The 26601-nt window shown below is 40.8% G+C and overlaps 2 protein-coding genes across 10 annotated transcripts in view; one reads left to right on the top strand and one right to left on the bottom strand.

Annotated features, from left to right (window-relative positions):
* Positions 1-26601, bottom strand: part of FRRS1 (ferric chelate reductase 1) — a 60804-nt gene that overhangs the window by 10947 nt on the left and 23256 nt on the right. Inside the window, exon 15 of one of the 9 annotated variants that reach the window (XM_061461715.1) lies at positions 6667-6736. The exons of 7 other annotated variants lie outside the window; for them this stretch is intronic. In XM_061461715.1, coding sequence (XP_061317699.1) covers positions 6720-6736 — 17 coding nt within the window. In that variant the 3' untranslated portion in view covers positions 6667-6719. Of the gene's footprint in view, positions 1-6666; positions 6737-26601 lie in introns of those variants that run through there. One more of the 9 variants, XM_061461666.1, reaches the window with a different exon arrangement.
* PALMD (palmdelphin) lies at positions 847-26526 on the top strand. The gene is made up of 8 exons (XM_061461758.1): positions 847-1118; positions 6278-6358; positions 11669-11799; positions 18966-19080; positions 19983-20016; positions 20105-20212; positions 21341-22438; positions 26416-26526. Exons 1-8 carry the CDS (start codon positions 1074-1076, stop codon positions 26457-26459), a joined length of 1656 nt encoding a protein of 551 aa, XP_061317742.1. The 5' UTR covers positions 847-1073; the 3' UTR covers positions 26460-26526.

Raw genomic sequence — 26601 nt, 5'->3', positions numbered from 1 at the left:
GAGTTACATGATACCAAGGGTAACACAAAGGAATTCCAGATTCACATTACATATTTCTGCTATTTGCATTCAGCTTTATCTTACTTGGAATTTTTTCCACAACTGGATTTTACTAGAGGCAGTTCCACTTGTTTTGCAGGTTTCCCAGATGGATTTTTGAAGGCTGACTCCCACTCATGTAATTGGAAAGGTCAAAATATACACGAGCCCTTAAGGAGCACAGTGCTGATTTCAGCAAAAGTCCACAGCAAAAAAACCCCTCCAAGTCAGCTGAATGGAAATTCAAATTCAGCAGGAGAGCCACTGGCATTTCAGATGCATCTTGGTAACACTGAAATGATGATCCCGAAATCCTTACTTAGGCAAAGCTTCCCCCAAGTCCTAGATAGCTGACCAGTAATTGCACAGATTAACACTTGCATTCAATGACAGACCTTATTGCTAAGAGCTTATTTTACTTTAGGTTAGCAGTTCTAAAACGTTCCTTCAGCTGTGAATACAGCTTCATCTAGGAAACTGAATTAAAACTGCCATCTCAATGAAACCCATGCCATCTACAGGGCTAACATTACAACACGTTAATACACACAGGGTGAAATAACTTTCATGAGAAAAAGGAGTACTTAAAAAGTTGAAAATCACCAGAAGAATACACAAAGGAAAGAAAGAGAAATAGGAACGTAATTAAAAGTTTATTTCTACTGTGGTGCTGGAAGATTCAATTCTGGGCATGTAACAGTTAAAGCAGCAGTGGCACGCTAACTGAGCACATTAAAACAAAGAGTTGGCAGCTTCTGAAGGAAAAGGGCTTGTGCTCCACTGTTCCAACTTGTCAGTCAGCTCATGCCAGCACTCTCCACGTCTGCCTCTTCTACACACCCTCATTGCATGTGTCTGTCTGGTCTGATCTGCTCATCTGTGCAGGGACTCTCCTGACAAGTGAAAAATTCTGCCTGCTCTCAGCTCTGGAATTGGATCAAATCACCTCAGCTTCTTCATAGCCCCACCAGGAGGCTTTTGCTTATGGTCTCAGCCTGTTTTCCTTCACTGCTTGTCTGTTTTTGATTTCTAGAATGGAGGAAGCCGAACTGCTGAAAGAAAGATTCCAGGCCATAACAGTAAGTGCTTCCAGTTATAAATCACTGTATTAAAATCAAAATGCTTAGAAGGAGTATTGTGTTAATGAGCTACTGCCTGTTTTCTGAGAATGATTTATCCCAGGACAGGAAGAGACTTATGACTGCTTGAAATTGTTGCTTGTTAATTCTGGTGCATAGCTATTGCTTTAAGACAGCAAAGTTGCCTGTGCTGACTTCGTTACAGGTTGTATTGTGAATTCAGCTCAAAGCAGTGAAAGTATGTGTGCAAATCACTGCTGGCCAGTTTAAAATCCATATCATCGTCATCCCAAGTGAATGTTTGCCTGAAGGACAGCAGGTCAAAAGGCAGCTAGAGAATTCCAGAACAAATCAATTTTTCCATGTCACAGCATGAAAGATTTTTAGGTTTGCACTGTGGAATTCAATGCAGTTTCTGAATTATTGATGATCTGTGGTAAATACTGCTGTCTGGAAAGTAAAAAAGGATTAAGCAAATTCCTACCTGTCAGTTCGCAAAGGAAAGGAAAAACAAACAAAAAAAAAAAAGACTAGGTGCAGTTTGGGCTGGAAATATTGGAAAATATTCTGTTTCTCATCTAATGGGAAATCTGCTTCAAAGGACTTATTCTGTTTTAAAGGAGACACTCAAGCTAATGCAACAAAAATGGCTGAAGCCAAATTCTCCTCTGATTTGATCTCCCCTGAAATCTATTCGGTTACAAAAGAATGAAACTGAAACAAAAGTTGGCCCTTTGGAAGGAAAGGAAAACTGCAGGAGGATCACTGACTGACACAGGCAATCTTGAAAACAAATTATGGGAACAAAGGTATTTCTCACACTCTTAGCATGACAGATTAGTTGTGAAACAAACACTGCTGCCTGAATAATACCTTACTGGAACCAAATACATGGGAGAGGGCAGAACTGAAAATCTGCAGGGCTTGAATAGGTTGGGGTTTAATTATGACACTTGATAAGAGCCAATAGGCTTTATCTGAGACCTGGCTCAAACCCACAGTTTGGAATGATTTAGAGTTTAACTGCAGTGGTGTTTGAACCAGAGGCAAACCTGGACTTTGCCTCTAGCGTATGGGCTCTAAAGGTAAGAAATGTTTTGGCACTCCCGGGAATTCCAGGCCTTGTAATGTTTTGCACTTCCTGGTATCCAGTAGGAGGAATGGGGCAGCAGACTTGCTGATGAGGGCTCCTTTGAACATACTAGGGTTGATGTCCTCTGGCTGCATCTTCACCTCCAGACAAATAGTGGAGAAGTATTGTCTGAAGAAACTGTGACAGCTTCCAGTGTCTTGCATTACAGGAAATCACATTTGGGTTCTGGCTATGACTTCATTTATTACACTTGCTGCGTAAAGCAACTATTTCCTCTCCTCTTTCATCACTTGAGAGCATTTAATTGCAACACTCAGCGTATTTGTCATGCACTGCAGAAATTAAGGAGCCTAAATAAGGTGAAGTTACCACCAGGTTTAAAAATCTGCAGTAAGGGGTGTCTAAGAAAACAACACACTGCAATTACAATTGCAAGTTACTTGGTGACTGTGGGAAGGTTTGTCCCACACAACATACCTGAAATTTCATACCTACCAAATGTGTGTTGTAAAGGATCTAACAGAGGATAGCAAGGGGCACCTAGAACAGCTACACTTGCACTACAAACTGATTGGTTTCTGTTATCTAATGCTTGGCTCCTTTACAGCATCTGGCCCTGAGAGAGCCATTAGGGGCTTTCAAATTAATTTTCATGTCTTCTCTATGTAGCAAATTAAAAAAGGAAAGCCTTATTACTGGTACTTTTATTATTTTGGTGCTCCCACAGCTCTGAAAGTAACCATTTTTCTCTGTTGTGTAGCTTCCATCTGCTGGTGGTATACGGACAATAGAACAAGTATGAAAAAAATCATATGCATCCATTTTGTTAGAGAGGCTGTTGTGTCTTAAATACAACAGCTCTAGCATTTGCTGTGGGCAACACTGAGGTGGAACAGTCAAAGAGGAACCTTAGGCTTAGTCCTTCATCGTCAGATCCTCCGTTCTAGAAGAAAATCTGATAGAAGATGTAAACTGTGATTAAATATTTCTGCAGTCTCATGCCATCAGGCTCAAGTGTTCATAGCTTTAGACAAGAGCCCTCAATAACAAAGCATTACCTTTGGAAAAGTATACGAAACCAAAAATACATCAGCTAAAACATTAGCTGCCCCATTGGCTTTGTCAGTGCATGGCATCTGCCATGGATCAAGCAGACCAATATTGGTACCACTGTGGAACACTGACAGAAAATAATGGACTTGGTAGGCAAGATACCTAGCAAGACACTGCTCCATGCATGCATTTCCCTTCCTTTCAGACAGATCCAGCTTAGAACACTGTTCTTTGCTCAAAAGCCAGGAAAGATGTCTGCATCTTTTAATAGGAATGAAAATTAGCACCAAGGCTCAAGTCTTCCCTTGCATTGCACAGAGAGGAACCGATGAAGGTGCTCTTTTGTAAAAACCAAACCTTGCCACACTAACAAGAGCATAGTAAGAAAGGATTAGAGGATTTCTGCCAGCAACCTGATTACCTAGAGGAGCAGAGTATGAAGTTTAGTAGAAGTATAGGTCCCTTAGCTAGCTATCTAGGAATAAGAAATGATACCATCAGATGTGCCGTCAAAGCTTTGCTCAGCAAGACAGGATTCACAGACAAAGCACAGCAGAACACATTGCAGGAAGCGTCCTAACAGGTTTCAGAAGTTATGCTGGCAACACAAGGTTCAAAGAGGCTCCTCATACATCTCACTTGAATTTAGCTTCTGGCATTAGACCTACAGCTTTAATATATAAAAGACCAACTATTTTAACCTATTACATCTGGATAATTGTATAATGGATGTTTATTACCAACCAGTGAAATTAAAACATGCTAGAACACCAAAGGATATAAGCAGAAACCTTGAAGTGAAAAAAATACTGGATTCAAAAGAAACATAACAAAAGAAACAGGCAAAAGTTTCATTACTGAACAGGTTCCTTATTACACGTTTAACTTCAAATCAAGTTATTTGTGCCTTTACACTCCGATTTCTTTTGTGCAGTATTTGTGTGTGCCACTTCTCATTTCAGACTACCCAAATTCTCATTATACATCTCCATTTGTGCAAAAGGAATATTTAAATTGACTTAAAATGTTTTTCATAGTATATACCAAGTAAAAGTCGTTCTCTGGCTCAGAATCTTACCCAGAACCTTAGTAAAGAGAAAAAGCAGGTTTCTTCAGAATTGTAACAGTCTGCATACACAAGCTTGTCGCACTCATCTAATGATGGGTTAGTTAAAGCCCGTTTATACAAGGAGATCAGGAATATTTCCTAATTAAGGAAAGGTGTGAAGGTCAAAGACCAGATGCTATGTCACCAAACTCAGGACAGGTTGAGTAAACTCCAGCACAGCAGCTCTTGGAGAGTCTTCAAAAAGGGACAGCGCAGAAAAATTACATATTGTAGTGATCCTAAAGCATGTATTAAAGAACATTGGCAAAACTCAGAACCACTACAGGGGTGAAGGCAGCATGTATCTTAGAGCAAGTATGTATCTTGCCTCATTTGGTGTGTTAAAGAGGCGGACTAACTCTGAAACTGTGAAGTACAGATGGTGTTTACAGATGGCTACTAACCATTAGAGACTGCATGACAGAAGAGATCACTGACACTCATTCACCTGCCAAACCCCAGCATACCATCAGTTATGCTTGGACAGCCTATAGTCCTGCCCTCGATCTCTACAAGGCTAGGTGGTTTCTTCTCCTTCCTATTCTTTGACAAAGCATCCCTATAGCCTGTGGTCCCACTGCTAATTTCTGATTTCCAGTAACAGTGAAGTGATTCAGCCATGTACACTACAGCTCTTCCTGTTTCCACATCCCAGATCCTAGGGAAACAGTGGAGAACAACTCTCAGCCTTATGCCCAACACTTCCTTACCAACTTTCCACACTCCTTACACGCTGCTGGTTCCTTGGGTGGGCCAAAACAACAAGTCTCTTCCTATGTTTGTGACTTAACTCCTTCCTAAACCACACCTGTTTGAAAGCAGACTCTGTGAACAGAACCCATCAGTAATCTGTTCCAACTGAAAGGAAAGGGGGATTAACCTCCAGTCAGCAAATACTTCAGCACAAGACAAGACTATTTCATTTACCTCCCTAAAGCATACCAAGAAACAAGTCCAAAAGCTGCCATGTCCAGTAACAGGATTGTGCAGCATTAGGGTTGACCAAGAGCCTATAAATACAGCTTGTAAAAGTCATCTTCCTTTGGCATCATTTCTTTCCCAGTGGCTGCTGAGGACACAAAGTACTAAATCAGCATTTGGCCTCATATACAGGAGCCACAGGGACACTTCATGTGACAGCAGCTATCCAGAACCACAAGAGGCTCAGGTGTTTCCAGCATTCAGACTGTTCACCCATCACCTTTTTCCTATAATCTGTAGCAAAAAGGATGAAGGTGGCACTATTATAGATCAATATTATTTTGGGTTTTGCCTTCTCTAGTTCAGCAGCCTTTGCAAAGACAAACATCTTTGAGAGAAAACAACATATATGAAGCATACTAAGTTTCTCTGTGTTCATCTTTACCACTATTTGACTAGTGAAATATATTTCTAAGTCTTTGTTTATCCCTATTTATTTCGGATATCAGCCACAATATCAGCCAGATATCAGAGCTGGATTCACTAATAGCCCATTTCACTTAGCAATGTATCACAATGCAGACCATGCAGACTCTTTCCTCTCCTAAATGGCATGTGGGCTGCCTTAGGAATTTTGGTCTGGACTCATTTCTAGCTTCATTTTGCATGCACAATTGTGTTCAAGGGGTATTTCTTCCTATTTTCTTCCCTTACCCTTGACAAAAGTAAACGATTTTTAATTCAGCTCACTGCTTTGCAGTCATTAACATGTTTAGATGTCCTTCAGAGAAGGAGTAATAGAAACCATACCTGCGTAAGATACATAAGCTGGTGCTGCTAAGAATTCTGCACCAAGTGCCATGTAAGCTTTAAAATAAGGCTTTATTTGCATGGATTGATTTCTCCCTGCTGAACACCACCAAGTTGTTTTTAAACAAGAAGGAATTTCTCTAAACAAAGTTTTATTGTTCCCTTAATCTGTAGGACAAAAGGAAACTGCAAGAAGAAATTACGCAGAAACGTCTAAAAGTGGAAGAGGAAAAAATGAAACACCAACATTTAAAGGTGAGTGTTGGATTTATGTCGCTAAAGATAGCCTCGAGTCGTGCAGCATGAATAAATGTTTGGGATTTGGGAATGCAAATCTTCATGCATTTAAGTTGTGCTTTTACTATCAAATTTTCACAGCTTTCTGGAGTCTTGCCACAACTCCATTTGACTTTAATAAGCATCACTCTTTGAAAAAAAACAAACCTACACTCAGGAGCTAATGTTATTTGATCACTTTCATGGTATAAAATGAGATCATAACCAGGAATAACTCACAGCTGAAAATTAAGTCTCCCATTTCAGACTGGGTGTGTTCATTCCTTAATTCCACTACAGCAGCCTCCCTCGGTACAGGGTGCAGCACAGCCATGAGCTCTCATTGCACTTGTTTTCCTGGGAAATCAAAAAAGTAGAAATACAGAATCACAGAATCCACCAGGCTGGAAAAGACCTTTAAGATCATCAAGTCCAACCATTAGTAGCCTATTTTTATTTGTAATAGCCTATTCTAATTTGGTTTTGTCAGCTTGTGCAATGACTCTGTGCTGAAATAATGATGTTCCTTTGTATATTATGGCCTGGTGGCAAACTCAGGATTACAAGGGCCAAATGACTAAGAAACCAAAAGATCCATGTCTGTAGACCCTTGAAATTGCAGCGATTTTTACACAAATGTCTAATGCAACATGCACTACATGTCATTTAGGGAGATGAGACAGAAATCTATGCTTCTAGAAATATGCAGGACTTGGTATTTTACATACCCTTTTAATCATGTGAGTGGATAAACAGTTTCAAGAAAGAAACATTGAATCCGATGCCAGGAATGTGGCACGTGTACTTGAGCAAATGTGGGAAAAGCATATTTAAAACAGACTCCTCTTCGAAATAGGGACTTAATCCTGGGTTTCATCCACCCTCTTCTTTTGAGTCAAGCCAAAAAAACGAGAAGTTGTGATCAACTAGCTCACTGGGCCAGGAAAGCCAAGGCAAAAGTCACTCATGCTTAGGATTTATTGGAAGGCGACCGTAATCTTACCTAAAAGAGGAGAATAACTTTTCCAAGTCCTGGAACTAATGAGCGGTAAATGTGACTCTTCCTCCAACTTAGTACATGGTTACGTGGAGCACTGTAATTTACGTTCCAAGTTTCCATGCCTGTAACTTCAGAATGACTCTTTTGCCCTTCTTTTATAAAGGATAAACTGATCTATTCTAGACAACCAGCTAATCCTTACTGCTACTACAGATCAAGCCCTAGGGCAGCTTCCTTACTGATTTACTACATGTCTTCAGCCAACACTAATAGGTACAATGGAGTTAAAAAGTTAAGAAAACAAAAAGCTAAAGCCACCTTGCACTCAGTCATGGAATTTTGCAGAAGCTAAAACATCCCTGGAAAAACACTACTGACATGCTCTTCCTTTGAGAGAGGACAGAGGATGGGATTTGTTTGCTTGTTCTATGAAAAAAAATTGTACACTTATCATACAGAAAGGTTTTTAAATTAAAATCAGTCGGATTGCATGAGGCAAATCAAGGATCTATAGAGGAAATGATTCACTAGGCAAAGAGGGATTAAGAACCCAAAATGGAGACTACTTTTTCCAACTGAGTACTAAGGCACCTAATAGCAAATGTAACATTATTATATGAACATCCGCTGTTGATGCCCTAGAAGCCTTGTCCTTTAGCAAACCCATTTATGCTTCAGATTAACTCAGGTATTTCAATGGAGTCAAACAACACAAGAATCTAGAGGAGAAATTGCCTTAAACTGGATTTAGAACACTAAAATGTTTAGGCACTTCAGTAGATTTTATTTCTGAGGCTCATTTCCCTAGCGAGTCCAGTTGACTTCACTCATTTATACTCCTACTAGTTGTGCATGGTGAAATCTAGAGCTCCATGACCTATTTGACATTAACTCACACCTGTCCCTTAGGAAACTATTGCAGGTTAGTAAATCTCACTGTCATACGGATGTTCCTGTTCGCGGGATATCACTATCCTGTTCCTCATTTTGTCTTTATTCCTATTTATAACCCTTAGTGACAGGTTTATTAAAAGGTTGTTGTTTGGAGGAGGGTGGGGAGGGTTTGGTCATTTAAACTTCCTTTTCATAAATAGGAATCTCTGCTTCAGCTTCCCAAGGACTTTGCTGTCCCCAGGCTAAATTCTTACTAGAAAGAGACAGCTGGGGTATCATAACAGGTCTTATTTATCTGGTGGAACTATACTGGAGAAGGAATATTTATACCGCACATGCGCACTTTAACCACATGAAGCAGAGGACATGCAAGCAAATACACGCAACCTGTGTGGTTAGGGGTCCATGGGAACTGCAAGCAGTAACGGAGGCTACCGGTGAGGGTACAAGGGAAATTTCATCCTCAGGTCATTCTAGATGCACTAACAACTAATTCTTCCTCTTAATTGGGATCCTTCTCACTGAGGCAACAAGGGAAAGGACCAGAGTTGCTTGAAAAGCATAATCAACACTGATTCACATGTGCTTTCCAAGAGCTTTTTTAGTTTACTGATTAAGTTTTTGGCTTCTGACATCCCAGAACTCCACGGCTACTACCTTGTAGGCGTTGGTTACACACCTTTTTATTCCAGGAGTTAAGAGCACTCAACTACATCATCTGTAAAAGCTGTAAAGATGATTTATGCCTCCCCCAACATACCATAAGGTGAACTGCCATACTATGGTAAAGCAAGACCCACAAATCCAACACACCTGCGCCTTCTAGCAAAGGAGGAAGCTTGGATTGTTAGTCTAGCCTTGTTAAGGATCACAGTGGAGTTGTGCCTGGAGCATGTGTAGGACATTATTCATAGACTATGCAGAATATTATGGCAGTACTCCTGATGTGACCGTGAACTACAAAAGTGATGACTTTACATCACCCTTGTCATTCCAGGGTCTTATCACATCAGTGTAGAAGTATCCCTTTCCCTTAACATACTCAGCCTAATGCAAAATGAAATGCTTTCATGTAATCCTGTAACATGCACCACCTAGTACTGAACTTCACAGCAGAAGGAAATGCTGGGCAGCAGAAAGAGCCCCACATCCCCCTCAGAGCAACTGCTCCTGCACTGGCTTGTGCCTATGCCTCAGCGGAGCAGCCCTGAAACTGTCTTGCTCAGAGGCTGTTTCCAAACTGCGCAATGTGCCACTCTTTTAAAAGTGTCTCATTAAATTTAAAAGATCACATGGCATTGAGTTGGGAGCAGCACCAAACTATTGGAGGAAAGGGCAAAAATAACACTATTGTGTTTTGCCGGTATTGAAGGAGTTTGTTTTCTTGGGCCTAACCCTATACATACATGAAACTTTTGGTGATTGCAATGGGTGTTATCAGTTTCTGAGGTCTACAATTGAGACTTTTGGAGACAGCAATGCTACAATAATTCTGTTCAAGCCAGAATTCAAAAAAAACTTCCACTTTTCTAGGAGCTCTACTTATCAGTAAGATCTCATTAGCTTGATTGAAAAGGGAATTAAGAACCCTATTCCCTGCAACTGAAGAAAACAGGGTTTTGTGGTCAGCAAGAGTTGTGCCAACACCAGCCTACATTCACCTACCAGATCAGGTAAAACCATCCTATTAAAGTCTGCATTTATTTCATTTAACCCTAAGACAAAACTGCCAGGAAGTGCTGCTAAGTGATCCTACAGGGTCAAGGCTCAAGACATCAGTCTGGAGCAGCCCTTGTTGCCCAGAGATGTCCTAGGATCCAATACTGAGATAAAGAATACTATCCCACAAGGCTAAAACAACTGGAAACACTCCAGTACCATGGAGTGGTACAGAATTCCCAACATCCCTGTTTTAGTTACAGTTTCTATCACATCATGTGTATCAGCCATGAAGCAAGCTGAAAATAGCCTTTAACTGCAATCTGCTCCTACGTGCATCCTCCTCATCAGCTGGGTGTCAATAGTAACATCATGTAAAGTGTACAGTAAACAGAAAAGTGGAGGAAGCAATGGTTTAAGTGACTCAACACACAGGATGCAGGCAGGGCTTCCAACAGGCACTAAGGTTAATGCAGCCTTCTCATCAGCGCTGGGCACAGCTCTGCCTCAAAGCAGCCAAAATCCAATTTAACCTTCATCTACATCCTACAATTAATCAAACTAGATAGAGGAAAAAAACAAACCCAAAAACCCATGCATGGAAGTCAGGCAGCTCAAGGAACCTAAATTACAAATGGAAAAGTCATGGTTGATGAAAAGCCTTCTACGCATCCTTTTCCTCCCCTGTTGAAAGAGTTTTCCTAAGGAGCCCTGACTCCCACTTCTTCCCCAAGGCAGCAACTGAATTTCTATTCCTGAGTTAGTCTGAAGGGAGTAAAAAGAGCACAATGAAGGTTGCATGGTTTACAACCTCTAACTGCAAATAGGAACTCATCTCCATGAATATTTTCTTACATTAGGAATACTTTGGAAACCTCTGTTGATTTTCAGCTGCCACCTTTCCTATTGTAAAGCAGCTATAGAAAACCAGTGGATACAGTCTTATTTTTCACTATCTGAAAGCACAGCTGAGAGGTTTACTCACCTGAACACATGTAACACACCCAGTTATAAGCCTCTACTGCCCAGACATCACTCCACAGGCACTAAACGGTTCAGAACTTAAACACGTAAGCCCTGGATTGCCCCTACAAGAGGGGTTCTAAACACGTAGCACATCTGCCGAGACATGAACCAGACATCAGCTACCCATGCTCTGCCTTTCCGTCCAGTCCCAATCCCCATCTATATAAGTTACCTTATAAACTCCAGAGATACCACTGCATTACTCACTCCCTAGAGATCTCTTCCCCCTACAGCCTTACCTACTGAAATTTTCACGTCTTATACCTCCTCCCAGAAGTTACACAATGCCATGACCCCAGGAATCAGGGCTATTGAAATAGAACTGTACACTTCTAACTGGAGCCTTTTGCATGCGTCTCATATGTGTGCTTTGATACAACTGTTTTGCTGTATTGAGGACAAGCACACCGCTGGATCCACTAACAGGTATAAATCTGTTACAGGTACTAACTGATTAGTTGCATCCTCTAGGTATTTATTGGGTGGATTAATGGGACACTGTTCTTAACCAGTTTGGGTTTAAGTCAGTCTCAAAACACAAATGTTCCTCAATATTTCTCTTTCAGTGGCGCTCACTGCTGTCAAGTTGCTTTCTGCTAGATACAGCACAGGAATGCAGATCACACCTACGGCGTCAACACAAATACAGTAAATGTTTGAAGAGCCTAACTTTTCAAGTACATTAACTTGTCTGTGTTTTTCCCCATCAGAAAAAGGCCTTGCGAGAAAAGTGGCTCTTGGATGGCCTTAGTTCTATCACCCCAAAAGAGCAAGAAGAAATGCAAAAGCAGAATCAGGAGGACCAACAACAAACTCATGAGCTAGAACGAGACATCTTCAGGTAGGGTAATACCCCAGCCCTTCTCTCTGGTTTAAATGGTCCCTTCTTAAAGTCCTACTTCATTTTGTAAAAAGACATCAGTAAGGCTAAGTATAGGCAGTTTGATACACAAAGGAAAGCAGCTTTGTTATATTTTTTAGTCTGATAAAATTAGGGAATGCACAATGCAAACTCCCATACTGTGAATTTTACGCACAATGAGTATCTTGAAGAATACTCGTATCTCTAATCCCAGCTATCCCTCCCATGCTATACTCACACATCATAGATCACCCATCCCTGCGTTTTGCTCTGAGTTAGCAGTGGTTGGACCAGAATTTCAAAACAACAGTAAGCAGTTTTAGAAGTTCTTCAGTTTTACTAGGTCCTGCAAAGCCTTTAACACCTGATTTCTACCATTACCACACTTCAGAACAGTACAAGCCCTGTCAGTATCCTTTGCCTGATTTTCACTTATTTCCCATGCTGTTTTGTCCTCAGTTCATTCCTGGGAGCCTAGCAAAGGCCTTTTTCTACCTTTTATTAGAGATGTTCCTACAAATCTCATTGCCTAGGGTCTGCCTGTCACATGGGGCTAACATTAAACTGCACAGACAGTCTCATATACAGCTCCTTTACTTACTGTGGACATGATTCTAGGTGCTTATTACTACACTTAGCCTTTCTCAAATGCCACAGGGCTCCATACGCAATCAGCTCCTTCCCTGGGTCCAGGCATACTGACTGGTACTACGAAGTAGCACCTACAGAAATGGTGAAGCGCTCCTGTTTCTTTAGATTCTGGAAAGCTTCATCATCACTTTTTGAGGCTTCTTCCCCTATTTCAGTTCAATAGCAACTTCCTCCATGCTCTTCCTCCACTATCTTCCCACACACACTCTCCTGGCAAAGCCTAATTATCTCCAACCCACCTCCATAATCCATCTCTCCGACAGGCAGCATCCCAATGCTAGCTGCTCCTATAATTATGGTGACTTCTTACTTGAAAGCATCTTTTCTCAACAAAACAGCTTTTCACACACATCAGTAGAATTGACTGCAGTGGCAGGAGCTCTAAGAACATCGCAGCAGGTTGTGATAATGAAGACAGGGAAGAGTGCACACCCTATGACTGTGTGATCACTAGGAAAGAGCTGTGTGGGGAAGCTGTGTGACTGGCTCAGGAGCAATGAGGAAGCAGCTCCCCACCAGCCCCCTGGAAGTTCAGCCCCGCTTCAAGCACTGGGAGGACAGATTGGACTTTCAAATTCCTACTGACTTTGAGCTTTTAAAGCTACCAAGTCAAAAACTCGGTTTGGTGTGTGGCTGTTGGAAGAAGGATGCTTTTGTTCTGACATAACCTACATTTACACTGTTCCAAATTCTTTTGACAACATCCAGGCGAAGAACAAGCAATGCTCTTGTAGTGGAGATCTGTCAATGTCTGTGCCACTAAAAAGGAAAGCTACTGAACTCCTGACATCCTGCCTGCCTTAAAACCAGCAAAATCTTTTAGCAAGAAGCATACTGCATCTCCAGCATCTAAATCTAGTCTGTCCCCTCATAACACACTTTCAGGGCTCTTTGCACCTCAGTCACTGTAATTGAGCTCTCACAGTAATGCTGGCAGCAGATCCCTCCTGCCCTATCTCTGGGAAGACCTAGAACTCAGGATTAAGAATTAAAACTCCTCCTACAATACCAATTCAGAGACTTCAACAAATAGGGTTGATTGTTTCATTCCCATGTCTCCCAGGATCCTGAGTTTGTATCTACAGCTGTAGAGTCTTTTGATACTGTTTTTGTAATGACTGTCCCCAATCTGTTGTCAGGTCAGTGGCCTTAATTTCTGTTTCCTCAGAGACCAAAACTGAGCACATGTAGTGAGCTTTACTCCTCCTATCCATATCAACTTTTCCTTTCAGCGTTACTAGAATTTATTTCTATTTCAAATAATCAAACAGTAATCCAGCTGAAGCTTCAAACCTGGAGAACTCTAATTCATGGATGTGAATCAGCATCACAAAGGAATATTCCTTCTGCTTTAACTCTAGATTGGATCCAAAATCTGACAAAGGATTACAAATTTTAAAGTTTATCTGAATTAGAAGTTTCCAGGTCTTTTAAAGGACACCCACAGGCATTTAAAGGAAGATTTCTAAATGGATCTTTGCTTTAAGGAGAGAGAAATTAAGGTGCCAAACCCATCATTTGTCCCCAGTTGCTTTCTGAAATCACAACATGAATCCTGGAGTAACATCTCAGCCTGTCTCTAGTTTTGGTAATTACAGGGAGCAGATGCAGACACATTGTGAATGAGAAGACTGCACATTTAGTACCACATCACACAACCAAGAGCATTGCACCAAACAGGGCTGAGGCTCCTCAGCTTGTACACTTGATGTATGTCTGAGACTGTAACAGCCTCACTATAGACATGTGCCTGCAACCTTCCCAATGGAATTTTTTGCCAGAGACTTGATTAACATTCAGCATATACAAAAAAAAAAAAAAATTTAGAATTCCTTTCCCATGCAGGTGGGATGCAGGGATGAGAGGTCTCATCTGTTGTGTTGGTTCTGGTTTGTGATTTGCATTTTTGATTTTTGTTGGGGTTTATTTGGTTTGGGTTATTTTGTTTGGGTTCTTTCCCAATAGTGTCCTTTTATATGCCTGCACTTAGGAGAAATGTGTTAGGTAGGAATTCTTTTCCCACATAGATTCAGTTAATGACAAGTACAAGTAATGCTTGCCTGTCTAGATGGCTGATATTCAGACCATAAACCAGCCATTTAAATGCTGCTGATAATGAAATTAAATAAGTTTACTTGAAACCGTAAGCACTACAGTGGAAAGAAGTGCAGTAAATGTTTGTAGTTTCTGGACTTTCTTCTCTTATAAAAATATACTATACTTTTTTCCAGGATTATAAGGCAATTTGTTTTACTACACTTGTTTAATGAAACCTGTAAATAGTTCCCCTTATTTTATGTGTATATATATATATATATAGATACACACATATATATACATATATACATGCACTGCTTTTTTCGTGGCAATTTGTTCTTTTTTCATGGCAGAATAAGTATTTTCACAGCCATTTGTTGTTACCACTAGTGTTACCAACTAACTTTTCTTGCCTATGAATTTCTCCTGGGAAGCTCCACCAAATTGTTTCTTCCTTAAAACGATTCCTATTTCTTGATGTACATCTGAAATACTTCAGATTTCTTTGTAGTGAAATGCATCAAATTGCATCAGGATAAGATGAAAAGATGAACTGACAAAGAAAATACAACACAAAATGACACTGCCTTCACTCTTACAACTTCACAGGTCTAATGCATTCTAGAAATGAAAGTCAGTACAGAAATGCTCCTACTTACATTTCTGAGCCACCCTGAACTAAGAGGACTTAATTTAAAACTGATGAAGTTCTTAGAGGTTTTTAAGGCCTTGATACCAAAAGACATTTTCATTACTGAGATACTCTCATAACCACACAATCTACACACCTTAATGTCTTTAGCAGCTTTTATCTTCACGATACACAGAGGACTCATACAAGGACACCTGATTTTACAGATGGAGAATGGAGGCAGAAGAACATACTTGGAGTCAAGTAGGACCTTCATTCTGAACTAGGAATTAAAGCAGATTTATTCACATAGAGCATCTTTTGTTATAAACCATACTTCTTACCACTCTTCTTCAATAGCTGTCTAGCAAAGGCCTCTAGAAAAACATCCATGCTGCCTTCCAAATATCATTACATTCTGTTTAGACATACCCAGCCCGGTTTCAAACCTGCCAGCAGCAATACAGAAACCCAGTAACACAGAGCTCAGTATGAATGAAGTCCACTGAAAAGCACAAAAAATGCACCATACAGTACTTGCGTAGTGCTTCTGCTAATCTATACATATCACCCAAGCTAACAAAAGCTTGTTTGACTACATAGATGTGAAGTCATACCTTTAACCTGCCCTGTAAATCAAAGATTGCTAAACCGATCATGTAGACACTTGTCATGCAGCAGCAGTAACTTATATTACTGAGAAGCTCAGTAGAGTTCTTTCTTCTGAGCATCTATTAAACTTCACTTGATTCAGACAAATTCTTTGCACTCTGCTGATTATTCTGGGTGGCTTTTACCTTTAGTTGAAACATCTGAATCACTTTAAAGATTTTTTGAATACCCTTAGACCAGTCTTTGTTTCTTTCTGCTGAGAGGACAATAACAATTGCAGGCAGATTATTTACAGTAGTGGCATGGATGGGCTTTTCCATCACCCTTCTAAATGGGGCCTCTGTTTTAAAATATTCTTTACTGGGATGTCAAAAAGAGCTTATCAGTTTGGATTTGAGCATTTTTTGGTAAAAAAAAGAGAGCTCCATTCTTTGTATCAACAACAAACCAGTGAAGAGCAAGTGCCTTGAACCACCTTGCAGGCAAATAGCTGAATGTTCTGGTTATAGACCAAAAATAGCATTTATGTTATCTGTCCTATTCACCCCCTTTACATGTTAGAAGTTAGTGAGCCAAGGGAGAATGTCCTTGGTTAGGGTACAAGCTGAATGAAGAATGAGGAGCCCCATTTTCTCATTTAATCTTCAGCTAATAGCACTCAAAAATGCACAAACAACATCATGGTAACTAAGAGAGGTGTCCCTGCCCATGGCAGAGGGTTGGAACTGGATGATCTTAAGGTCCTTCCCAACCCAAACCATTCTATGATTCTGATGGGTGTTTTCTAATGTGATAAATGAAGGTAGGCTAAGGCTGTATAGACTCAAGACCTGCTAAAGATTGTGACTCACCTCAAAACATGGGAGGACTTGCTAAACTGCCTTCTCCTTTCAGTCTTGTATGTGCCAGGGTGGTATCCTCCTATCTGCTTTTCATCCTTAAGCTGTTTATTTTTCTTCTGGGGTGGCAGTGGTGCCAACCCCAGCAGATAGCTAGTGGCCAGCAGCAGTCAGGCATACTCTGCGGAATGTCTTCATTCAGCTGTTGCTTTGGAGAGAAACCTCCAATTTAGTATCTCAGCTTCTAAAGTTCCATCTTCCATCCACACCTCCACACTACTTATTTCCCCTCTCAAATAATGAGCACTACTCAAGGAGAGGATAAATCTCCAAAGGGTTTAATAAAACAGCTATATCATACTCCCATTTCTCTACAACGCACAGCAGCACCATCGATAGTTTCTTATCATTGCTAGTGTAGCTGCTAGACCCTTTCATATTCATATACAAACTGTGATGTAACTTCATAAAATGCCATTTATTTGGATGTTTCTAAAGACTTAAACACATCAGAAAGATCGCAGCCTAACTTCTCAACTGCACCAAGTCAGAGCTCTGGGTTCAGAGTCAGTCTGAGCTCTACAGATTGTATCTTTTAAAAGGCTCCTTTCAACAAATTCCCATGTGCACACTCCCAGCATCCTCTGAAAATTAATCCTAAAATCTATGTCTATATGCAAGTATGAATGCAAAAACAGATACTTAAGGTGTAGATGCAATTCCCATTACAGGGGTATGAGAATTTTTCCCTAACTGCACACTGAGCAGTGAATCAGTCATGTTAATTACCATACACAGTGGGTGTTGGTATGGGTGTGACAGCATACATAAACTTTAATAATACTTCTCCTGATCTCCCAGATAACCATATAGGGTTTATAACCTTTGATTTATTTGGGGTTGTCTCTTCTCTTTTTCCGCTCCCCACTCCCTCTTTAAAACATTTCCAGGATTTTTCCTCCTCTTCTTCCACCTGTCACCAGGAGCGTTTAGAGTCCAGACTGAAATAAATCCGTAGTAAAAGCAGATGAGTCTTCAGTTCATTATGCTTCTGTGAGCTTTCAATGATTAATTTCCATATTATGATAATACTGCCATCAAGCCTCATGTAAAAAAACATTTCAATGTCTTAAGGTAATACTAATCTGTAAGAAATGCAGAAACATGGCACATGGTCATTGGTTTACTTATATAGCCCTCCAAGAGTATTCATATAGTTTTAGCACTTATAACCAGTACCTTTGAGCAGGGTCCTAAGGGCACCCTAAGCTTCTTGCAAAGCTTAGGTCCAAAGTGGGATCAGCTTTTAATTTTTACCTTTTTTTTTTTTTTAGCTTTTACTTTCATCCTTAATGCCTTTTTTCCTCACATCTCAGTTCTGAGGTCTGTGATATCTTTGTGTTTCAAAAAAGAGGATATTCTCACTGCAGATAACAGTCCATGTAGTATCCTATTATTATAGGTCTACAAATCTGAGTTTAAATAAGGCAAGGGCCACAGTGTTAATTCAGCCTCCTTAAGCAGTCACACACAAAGAAACAAATAATGTGTTTCTGTCAGCCTGCATTCAACTTGTCTGGTCTGCTTAAAAGGATGACAGGCTTCTATTCTTACCATTGACTTTGGTGCAATATCGTGCATCCTAAAACACAATAAAGAATAAGTCAAAACATCAAACAGTTGTCTCTATCAGGGTTATAGGACATCATTACTCTATTTGCAACTGGCTCAGATCATTTACTTGTAACTCTTCCGACTGATCTCGGCAACCAGTGGTATCAGCTGCAGTTGCCTTAAGTCTACAGCCATTGGTTTCTGACGGACTCAAAACCAATGGAAGATGTATTTTACTCCAATGCAGAAGGTTTTAAAATTTGCTTGGTTTTCCCTTCAAGTTAAAAGAAATTCTTCCAAAAACAATCCCCAAAAGGAAAAGGTAGATAAACCAGAACTCACTTATATAGCACCTATAAGTGGGTGCTATACTCGTAGTGACATGGTTTAGTAGTGGACTTAGCAGCAGTTGGGTAAAGGTTGGACTTGATCTTAAAAGTCTTTTCCAACCCAGTTGATTCTATGATTCTATAGCGAGACATCCAGTTCAAGTCCCAGTTCAGAGTTAAATCTGAACTTAATCCTACATATTCATGGAAAAGTAGAACCAGAAGGAATCTATGGCAGATTCATTTTTGCTTTAAAAGAATACAGTTTCACAGCATTTCCTGATGCATGCAAAGTGATAAGCCAATCTCATATTCCAGCAGAATCCAACTGGGTAAGTAGAATCAGCCCCACTAATGTGCACAATCACAGTGCATAATATCTGCAATGTTGTTCTCTGCCTAGTATCAAATCAAAAGGAATTGTGATTGCAGATTGGAGAAGGAAATTGAGGCCCTGGAAAGAGAAGAAATGGAAGTCTCAGCTAAGGAAGAAGCAATTTTAAAGAAACTTAAGTCTGTTGAGAAAACAACAGAAGACATAATAAAGGTTAGTGCCATATTACTCCAGAAGTAGAATTCATTACTCATTTATCATAATAACCAGGGAAAGTGGAACTTGCTGGTTCTGCTAGTAGTCATGAGTAGTGCAAGTAGACATGAGCACTGCAAGCAGTCATGAGCTATTGTCTGAAGTGACAGAAGTTCAAATACAAGAGGAGTTGAGATATTATACTGTTCAAGTGCCCAAACGTCTCCATTTGCTAGTTTATGGGGGTGGGAGAGCAATTCCTATCATCCCTTATCCATAGCACTGCCACCAACCAGCAACTTTGCATCTCAGCCAGGGAAAGATTTAAGAGGTACCAAGTGAATGCAGAGATTGATCTATTCATACCCCTCCAGGTGATGTGGCTGGTTAAACTGCATTATGCTTTTTACTCCAAGTCCCTGAGAGAGGGTATAGTGAAACATGACTTAATATTAGTCATTAGTCTTTGTCAAAATGTCATTCCAATATTTAAAAACCATCTTAAATAATCTCAAATAATATAGTGATGAAACTGAAATTTATAGTTCTACAGTTGTTCATGCACACAGATGCTTTCTCTAAAAGATATGCAGGGAGATAAGTACAACAGGAAAGCCAAAGTAGAACTTTGAAGTGAAACCTTTGAAGGCAATCAGCTTGGGCCACAGCGTGAGGCTGGGTGACTAGTTTTTTATGTCCCGCCTTCCCCTGTGTGACTTGGAATCACACTGGCAAAAGAGGCCTCAAAAATGTCCCCTTCTCCCTTGCCATGCTCCCACAGAGCAGGTTCCACTTTTAGCCCTTCTCACTATGAAGCTGTGCCCAGAGAAAGTTAAAACTAGCAGGTAAAGCAATGCACTATCTAGTTAACATCTTAAAACTAACTAATTGCATTTATTGTTAATGGTTCTCTTTCCTAGTCTGTGAAGGCTGAAAAAGCAGGAGTTGAAAAAGGTATGTTTAGCCTAAAAAAATATTTCCAAAAGGTTCCTGCAGAAGTCAGTGAAAGCATACTCATGCTTTGTGCATCTCCTTTATTCAGAGGCAGACTACATATATGCCAGCATACCTGACCTGCCCAAGCATTTCAGGCCCTCCACACTGAGAAGTCCAGCACATGCTGCCACTGATGACGAAGAGAAGAGGAAAGGTACTGCTTATCAGTAACTTCAAAGGCTGCCAATATAGAATCATAAAATGGTTTGGGTTGGAAAGGACCTTAAGCTCATCCTGTTCCAACCCCTGCCACGGGCAGGGACACCTCACGCTAAACCATGTCACCCAAGACTCCATCCAACCTTTCCTTGAGCACTGCCAGGGATGGGGCAGCCACAGCTTCTCTGGGCACCCTGTGCCAGCGCCTCAGCACCCTCACAAGGAAGAGCTTCTGCCTTAGATCTAACCTAAACTGCCCCTGGTTCAGTTTGATCCCATCACCCCTTGTCCCATCACTACAGTCCCTGATGCAGAGTCCCTCCGCTGCATCCCTGTAGCCCCTTCAGACACTGGAAGCTGCTCTGAGGTCTCACACAGCTTCTCCAGGCCAAACAGCCCCGACGTTCTCAGCCTGTCTCCATACAGGAGCTGCTCCAGCCCCTGCTCATCCTCATGGCCTCCTCTGGACTTGTTCTCACAGTTCCATGCCCTTCTTATATTGAGGACACGAGAGCTGCACACAGTGCTGCAAGTGGGGTCTCACAAGAGCAGAGTGGAGAGGCAGGATCACCTCCTTTTATCTGCTGCTCACATAGGATATTCCTATCAATTGAATCTAACACAATTTAAGGGAAGGATAAACATTACAAACAGTAGTTCCTCCTTTCATATCAGATACTTTTCATTTTCTATCCGCACTTACACCTACTGGGCAGTAGTCTGGTTATTTCCCACCTCCCACAAAGGCTCCTAACCCTTCCAAGTACTCAAGACTCTTCAGTCTTGTATCACATTGAGCTCTTTCAACTGCTGCTGCCCAGCACAGCACCATGGCCCACTGTTAAACCTGGCTTTCTCAGCCAGGTTATGAAAACTGGCTCCTCAACAGTATGTTTTTCCACACAGAATTGGATCCAAACAAAAATGTTTTTCTTTTCACAACTTCAAGTTTTGACAGGATGAAAGGGGACATTCAAAATGAGGATCCAATATATTGGTTATGTTTGTGATACTTTCATGTGTTTGATAATTCTGACATTCATTCTCTATCACTATCAGAACTCTTTATAATACACTGTGCAGCTGCTGCATTATCAGTTTAAACACTTGTTTCTTTCCACAGCACTGTTTGCCATGGAAATTAAAGTTGAAAAAGACATGAAGACAGGAGAAAACACAGTGTTGTCAACAATACCTCTTCCCTCAAAGGAGTTTAAAGAGACAGGAATTAAAGTCTATGATGATGGCAGGAAGTCGGTCTATGCAGTGTCCTCAAACGGCAGCACAACACAAAATGGGGTGGATGAACTTGCTCCTGTTGAGGTGGAGGACCTGCTACGGCAGGCAACTGAAAAGAATTCCCAGTCTCCCACAGAGTACCATGAGCCTGTGTATGCAAACAAGTTTTGCAGGCCAGTTACCCCTCAGAAAGACAAATTAGTTCCTGGACCAAAACTGGAAGACACTCATAGAAGAGAGATGAATGGATTTAGCAATCATCAGACAGAATTCTTCTCAAAACCAGAGCCCTTTATGCAGCAACATAAAGAGAATGGTCTTGATCTTCCAAAGGTAATACAGCCAAAGTCACCCTCTCCAGTCCTTCCCCACTCAGAGAAGAATGTGCACACTAATCCTGAGAACAGGATGATACATAATGAAGGACGAAAAGCTGCACATGAGGAATTAAAACCTTCCCAGAATACCAGAGAAAGACATAATGAGACAAGGTTTTTAAGTCCCTGCCATCCTAATGAAACATCCCCTGCACCCCAAGATGAGGAAGATACTCGCTACAGCGTTGTCCAAGCTGTGCCATGTTACGTGGATGATTCTGAACCGGTAACTATGATTTTCATGGGTTATCAGCGCATTGATGATGACGATGCAGAGGCAAACCAAAAGTTATCGCAATACGATGGGGTTATCCGCGCAGAGTTAGTTATCATTGATGATGATGACGAAGAGGATAGCAAATCTGAGAAACCAGCATATCATCCCATAGGCCACTATAGTCAGGTTTATCAGCCGCCGAGCAGGAAGCCCACAGAAGTCCCACAGATGAACCCTGTGAGCAGTCTGGGCACAAGTCTGAACAAGGTACCCCACAAAAACTCCATCTCCCTACGAGAACAAGAGGAACGCTTAAGCTCTCCGACACACCATGCTCATCTTCATGGCCAGGGATGCGGAGACGGCACCGAAGATCCCTCACTAACAGGTAACAGGAAAGGAAAATCTTGTCACTGCTGTTCGCTCATGTAGCAAACTGATACTGCTGTTCTCCACTAGCAACTGTTTCACTTGATTTTGATCGTTCCATGGGCTAATATGCAATTACTAATCATTTCTTTGCTCTTGTTTATTAACAAATGCCAATGTGCAGTTTGGTACTGGTGAATTATTTCATCTTCAGCAATGCACTAGTTACCGGCTCAAAATTCGGAAACTAAACTCTCTCAGAAAAGCCATTTCTGTAACCTTCAGAGATGCAAAGTAGTTCTCTTTCAAGTGACAATTAAAAGCTCCATTGATGCTACTCCAATTAGCAGAATTAGTTTTCATTTCTACCAGGTAACTAGCAGCATTGCTTCTTAACGCTGTCTCCTCACTGGAATGTTTCTTGTGCCTATCTGCATTCTAACCAGTTCAGAGATATTTGCTCCTTAAATTGCTCCCAAATTGCTCCTTAAATCAGAAAGACTGTTTAATAATGAGTTTTACATGGCATTTCTCTGGAATCAGCATTCCCAATCTTGCCTTGACAATGTTTATACAAGTTTTAGCATCTTTTGTTAATCTGAGTTAAGCATTTTTATAGCCTCTGAAAGAGTTTTCATTACTTGTGGTTAGTCCACATGGTCCATAGTGCTTTTGTTTGTTTTTGGTTTTTTTTTTAACACTTTTTATATTCTATTGATATTGAAGGTGTCTATTTCTTACTATAGAGTTTTATAATAAAAATTTGACATAACAACAGCAAGACCTTCCAGAAACACAGAAAGTTCATCCTTAGGATTATGTTGCACTTCAACTTACACAACTGAACAGCACTTAAAATACATTTATAGAGCAGCAGATTTCAGACCATAGTCACATTCTGCTTCACAGAATGAAAACTGTGCTTGAATTACAGGAAGATCAGGGGTCCTGAACCTACATTCTCTCCCTACTCCTCTCCAGACTATATTCTGAATTATTTTGCATTTTGGCAGCAGAAAAGTAAGTTTGGGTCCTGCCTAAAGCTCCTTTGGCAGCCCAGCATTTCTTTAAGTACAGGTAAAGCCAGGAGGGATGGTGGTCACTGCATTACCTAAGGGGTATCAAGAATTTCTACATCAGTATGCACTGATTAGGAAGAGCTGTTCAGTAAGGAGCACTCTCAGTTTAGAGGAGTATCAGCCTTGTGCAACCATGCACACAACAGCCAGAAATATCCCAGTAGTGCTTCCCAGCCTTTCTGATCAATGAGGCCACTGCACTGTTCTACCACTTGAGAGGATCTTTGCTTCCCTCAAGCACCAATTCTGCCATCTGTGCACTTCCCTGTGTTCGCCAGGACCAAAGGCTGCTGTCAGCAGCTGAAAGCAGGAGTAGCCGGCACAGGCAAGATAAACCACTCCAGCAGCTGTTCCAGCCAATTATATTTTGGGAATAGTCCCCTAATTCCCCCATCATATATGTATATGTGTATAATGGAGAAGCAGCACTCACCCATTCACATCTAACAATCTTTGCTTATTTTTATCTCCTGAAAGAGGCATCTGAAATACCTTCATTTTCCCCTGCCCCTCATAGGCACCCTCTAAACAATCCGGGTTCTCCCTCTTCTGCAGTTAATAGAACACAAACACTGACTTTCAGGGGATGGAGATAAGTGTAAATCTAGCAAAGGCATTTGAGAATCTGTATTGCGTCTTACCCATTTCATTACAACTATTCTACCATGGGAAAAATAGCCCGTTAGGAAAAAAATGGTCCCAATTAAATGAAAAGCAAATTAAAAGGTTTGGCAACTGCCTGAAAAAGGCACCCCAACAGTTAGCACTGCTTCCAAGTGAGTGTTCTTAAGTGCCCAGGAGAATTTGGAACTAAGCCATATGCCTCTTTACCTCTCCACCTATTTATTGTCATTCCCTGGGACATTTTGCTCTGTGAAAAAAAGCCAGGAAGTGACTCAGTTTTTCCCCAGCAGTTCTTCAATCCTAATGCGACGTCTAAAAAGGAAACAAAACAAGGAAAGCCTCTGAAATCTACAACAATGTATTACACAGGGTTGTTTCTTAGGGAAATAAATTGTTTTCAAAGGCAGCCACTAGTCCAGCCCAGAAGGTTCACCTTAACTACCACCAGTGAAAAGAGGGAGTTAAAATTGGGATTGGTACCTCACCATTCATTACTAAAACAACAGCAAAAATAACTCTCTGAAATGAAAGCTTCAGGAAACAATTGCAGCATTTGAACATTAAACAGGCATTAAGGGAATGGAAAGGAAGGAAGCACAGGACACGTCAGGGAGATGATCCCTTATGTAGCAATTTTGCTTTAGCGAAGAAATGAACCTTCAGAGCAAGTCACTGAACAAGGTAGTGATGGCCGAGGACAACTACAAGGCAAATGAATCGTTCCATGTGCCAATCTATATAAGGAAATGTCAGATTAAACAAGGAGCTTTCAAGCATGCCCCCAAACTGATAGAAACTAGGACATATCTCCTTCCATATTGAAGGCTTGTTGCAGGACCAATATCTCCAAGTACGTGCCCTCAGAAAAACCATACCGAGAGAAGGATGACAATGCTATAATTAGGGCACCAGTGGTTTGCATTATTAGAGCCTATTTTCCTCTTTAAATTTCAGTCAGTGTGCAAATGTTTTGAAGATTAAATATTCATTAAGGAAATTAAAATTCCTTGGAGGAAACAAAGGCTAGACATAGTGGAATGAATAAGGCAAGAAAAATTGAAGCTGAACAGGCAGTAAAACCTACTAACAGTGCGGAACAAGCTCTCGTGGGGCATGAAGGTCCAAGGCTTTTGGCGGGTCTAGATGAGCTATTTTTAATTCTTACCACTGTAAGCTGTGCAACCTTCAAACTCGCATGTTTGTGTCAAAGAATAACGGACAAAAAAGCTTTCTCATTGAGGAAGATTCATGCACACCATGTTTCTTTAAAGTATGGAGCAAGGGAAAAAGGGACTAATGGCTCTCAGTAAAGCGTCAGACTGATTGTTCTCTCAAACCACAAGCAGGACTTGAAGCCTTCAGACCTCCCTAGTCTGCAAACAGTACACAGGGTCTTTGTAAGAGCTAAGCTTAACATCAGTGGCCCTACGATATAAAGTTACACTCAGATGCTTCTACGATTTGCAATAACTTCAGCATTCAAAACATTGCTCCAGTTGGGCATTTGCTGACATGCATAAATCAAGTAAACAGCTGCTTTGATGCCTGTCTCTCAGTACAGGGACATGTGCAGGAAGAAGGGACGAGAGATGCTATTTTGGGTGACTCTTCAAACTAAGAGGTCAGAGGACTGGAGAGGATTCGTAGATCAACTACGTGGTGGGGGGAGCTCTTACATATCAAAGAGCAGCCTTCTATTGCTGTTCTTAAAATAACCTTAACATTTAATCTTCTGCCCTCCACTGTCACTTTCAAACTAACCCACACTATCCCCCATTACAGACAATAGCCACACTGATGTTCATACAGATTGTAAGTCACTCTGTCGGACTGAAATTATAGGAATAACACTGACTCACTACACCGGGAAGACAGGAGAGTTGTCTGTGAACATGAACACAAAGGAAAAAAGGCTTCCAAACAGTTACAGCTCCCACTGAGGAGTTTAGATTAAACACAGAGTTTGTTTAATTATCATGCATCCTTTGAATCGTTCAAGGACAATACCAGCTGTCTGCAATGCATTCGGGAAGGGAACAGTTAGGTAAACTGTGCTAATCTTCAAATAGTAATACTGGAGCCATTTCTTAATATTTCTTAATATATCTCTTTCTTGCAAAATTATCAGAACTAATGCTTTCTACTGATTTCTTTCTATAATACTAAACCAATGCTTATTCTGCTGGATTAATCACCGGAGGTACGTGTAATTCTTCATTTCTTTATATGAAGATTTAGTGTCAGAAAGAAGAAGTTAGTCTGAAAATGCAATGGCTTTGTTTTCTTTTTTCAGCTCTGAGGATGAGAATGGCAAAGCTGGGGAAAAAGGTGATTTAACAGCTGTAATGACATGGAAGTAAAGTTTGCTACTCAAAACAGCATAAAGCTAAGAAGAATTTCTGCAGCACACCTTTTTTGGATCAGAATGCTTGCTTTGCTCCTCTCTTTTATGCACCTGGGTTATTTTGCCCTCTGCATA

The sequence above is a fragment of the Pezoporus flaviventris genome, unplaced genomic scaffold (assembly GCF_033815535.1).
Source record: "Pezoporus flaviventris isolate CSIRO_AGI_PZ_B2104156 unplaced genomic scaffold, CSIRO_AGI_Pfla_v1 ptg000001l, whole genome shotgun sequence".
NCBI lineage: Eukaryota > Metazoa > Chordata > Aves > Psittaciformes > Psittacidae > Pezoporus > Pezoporus flaviventris.
This window is presented reverse-complemented; position numbering and strand designations above follow the sequence as displayed.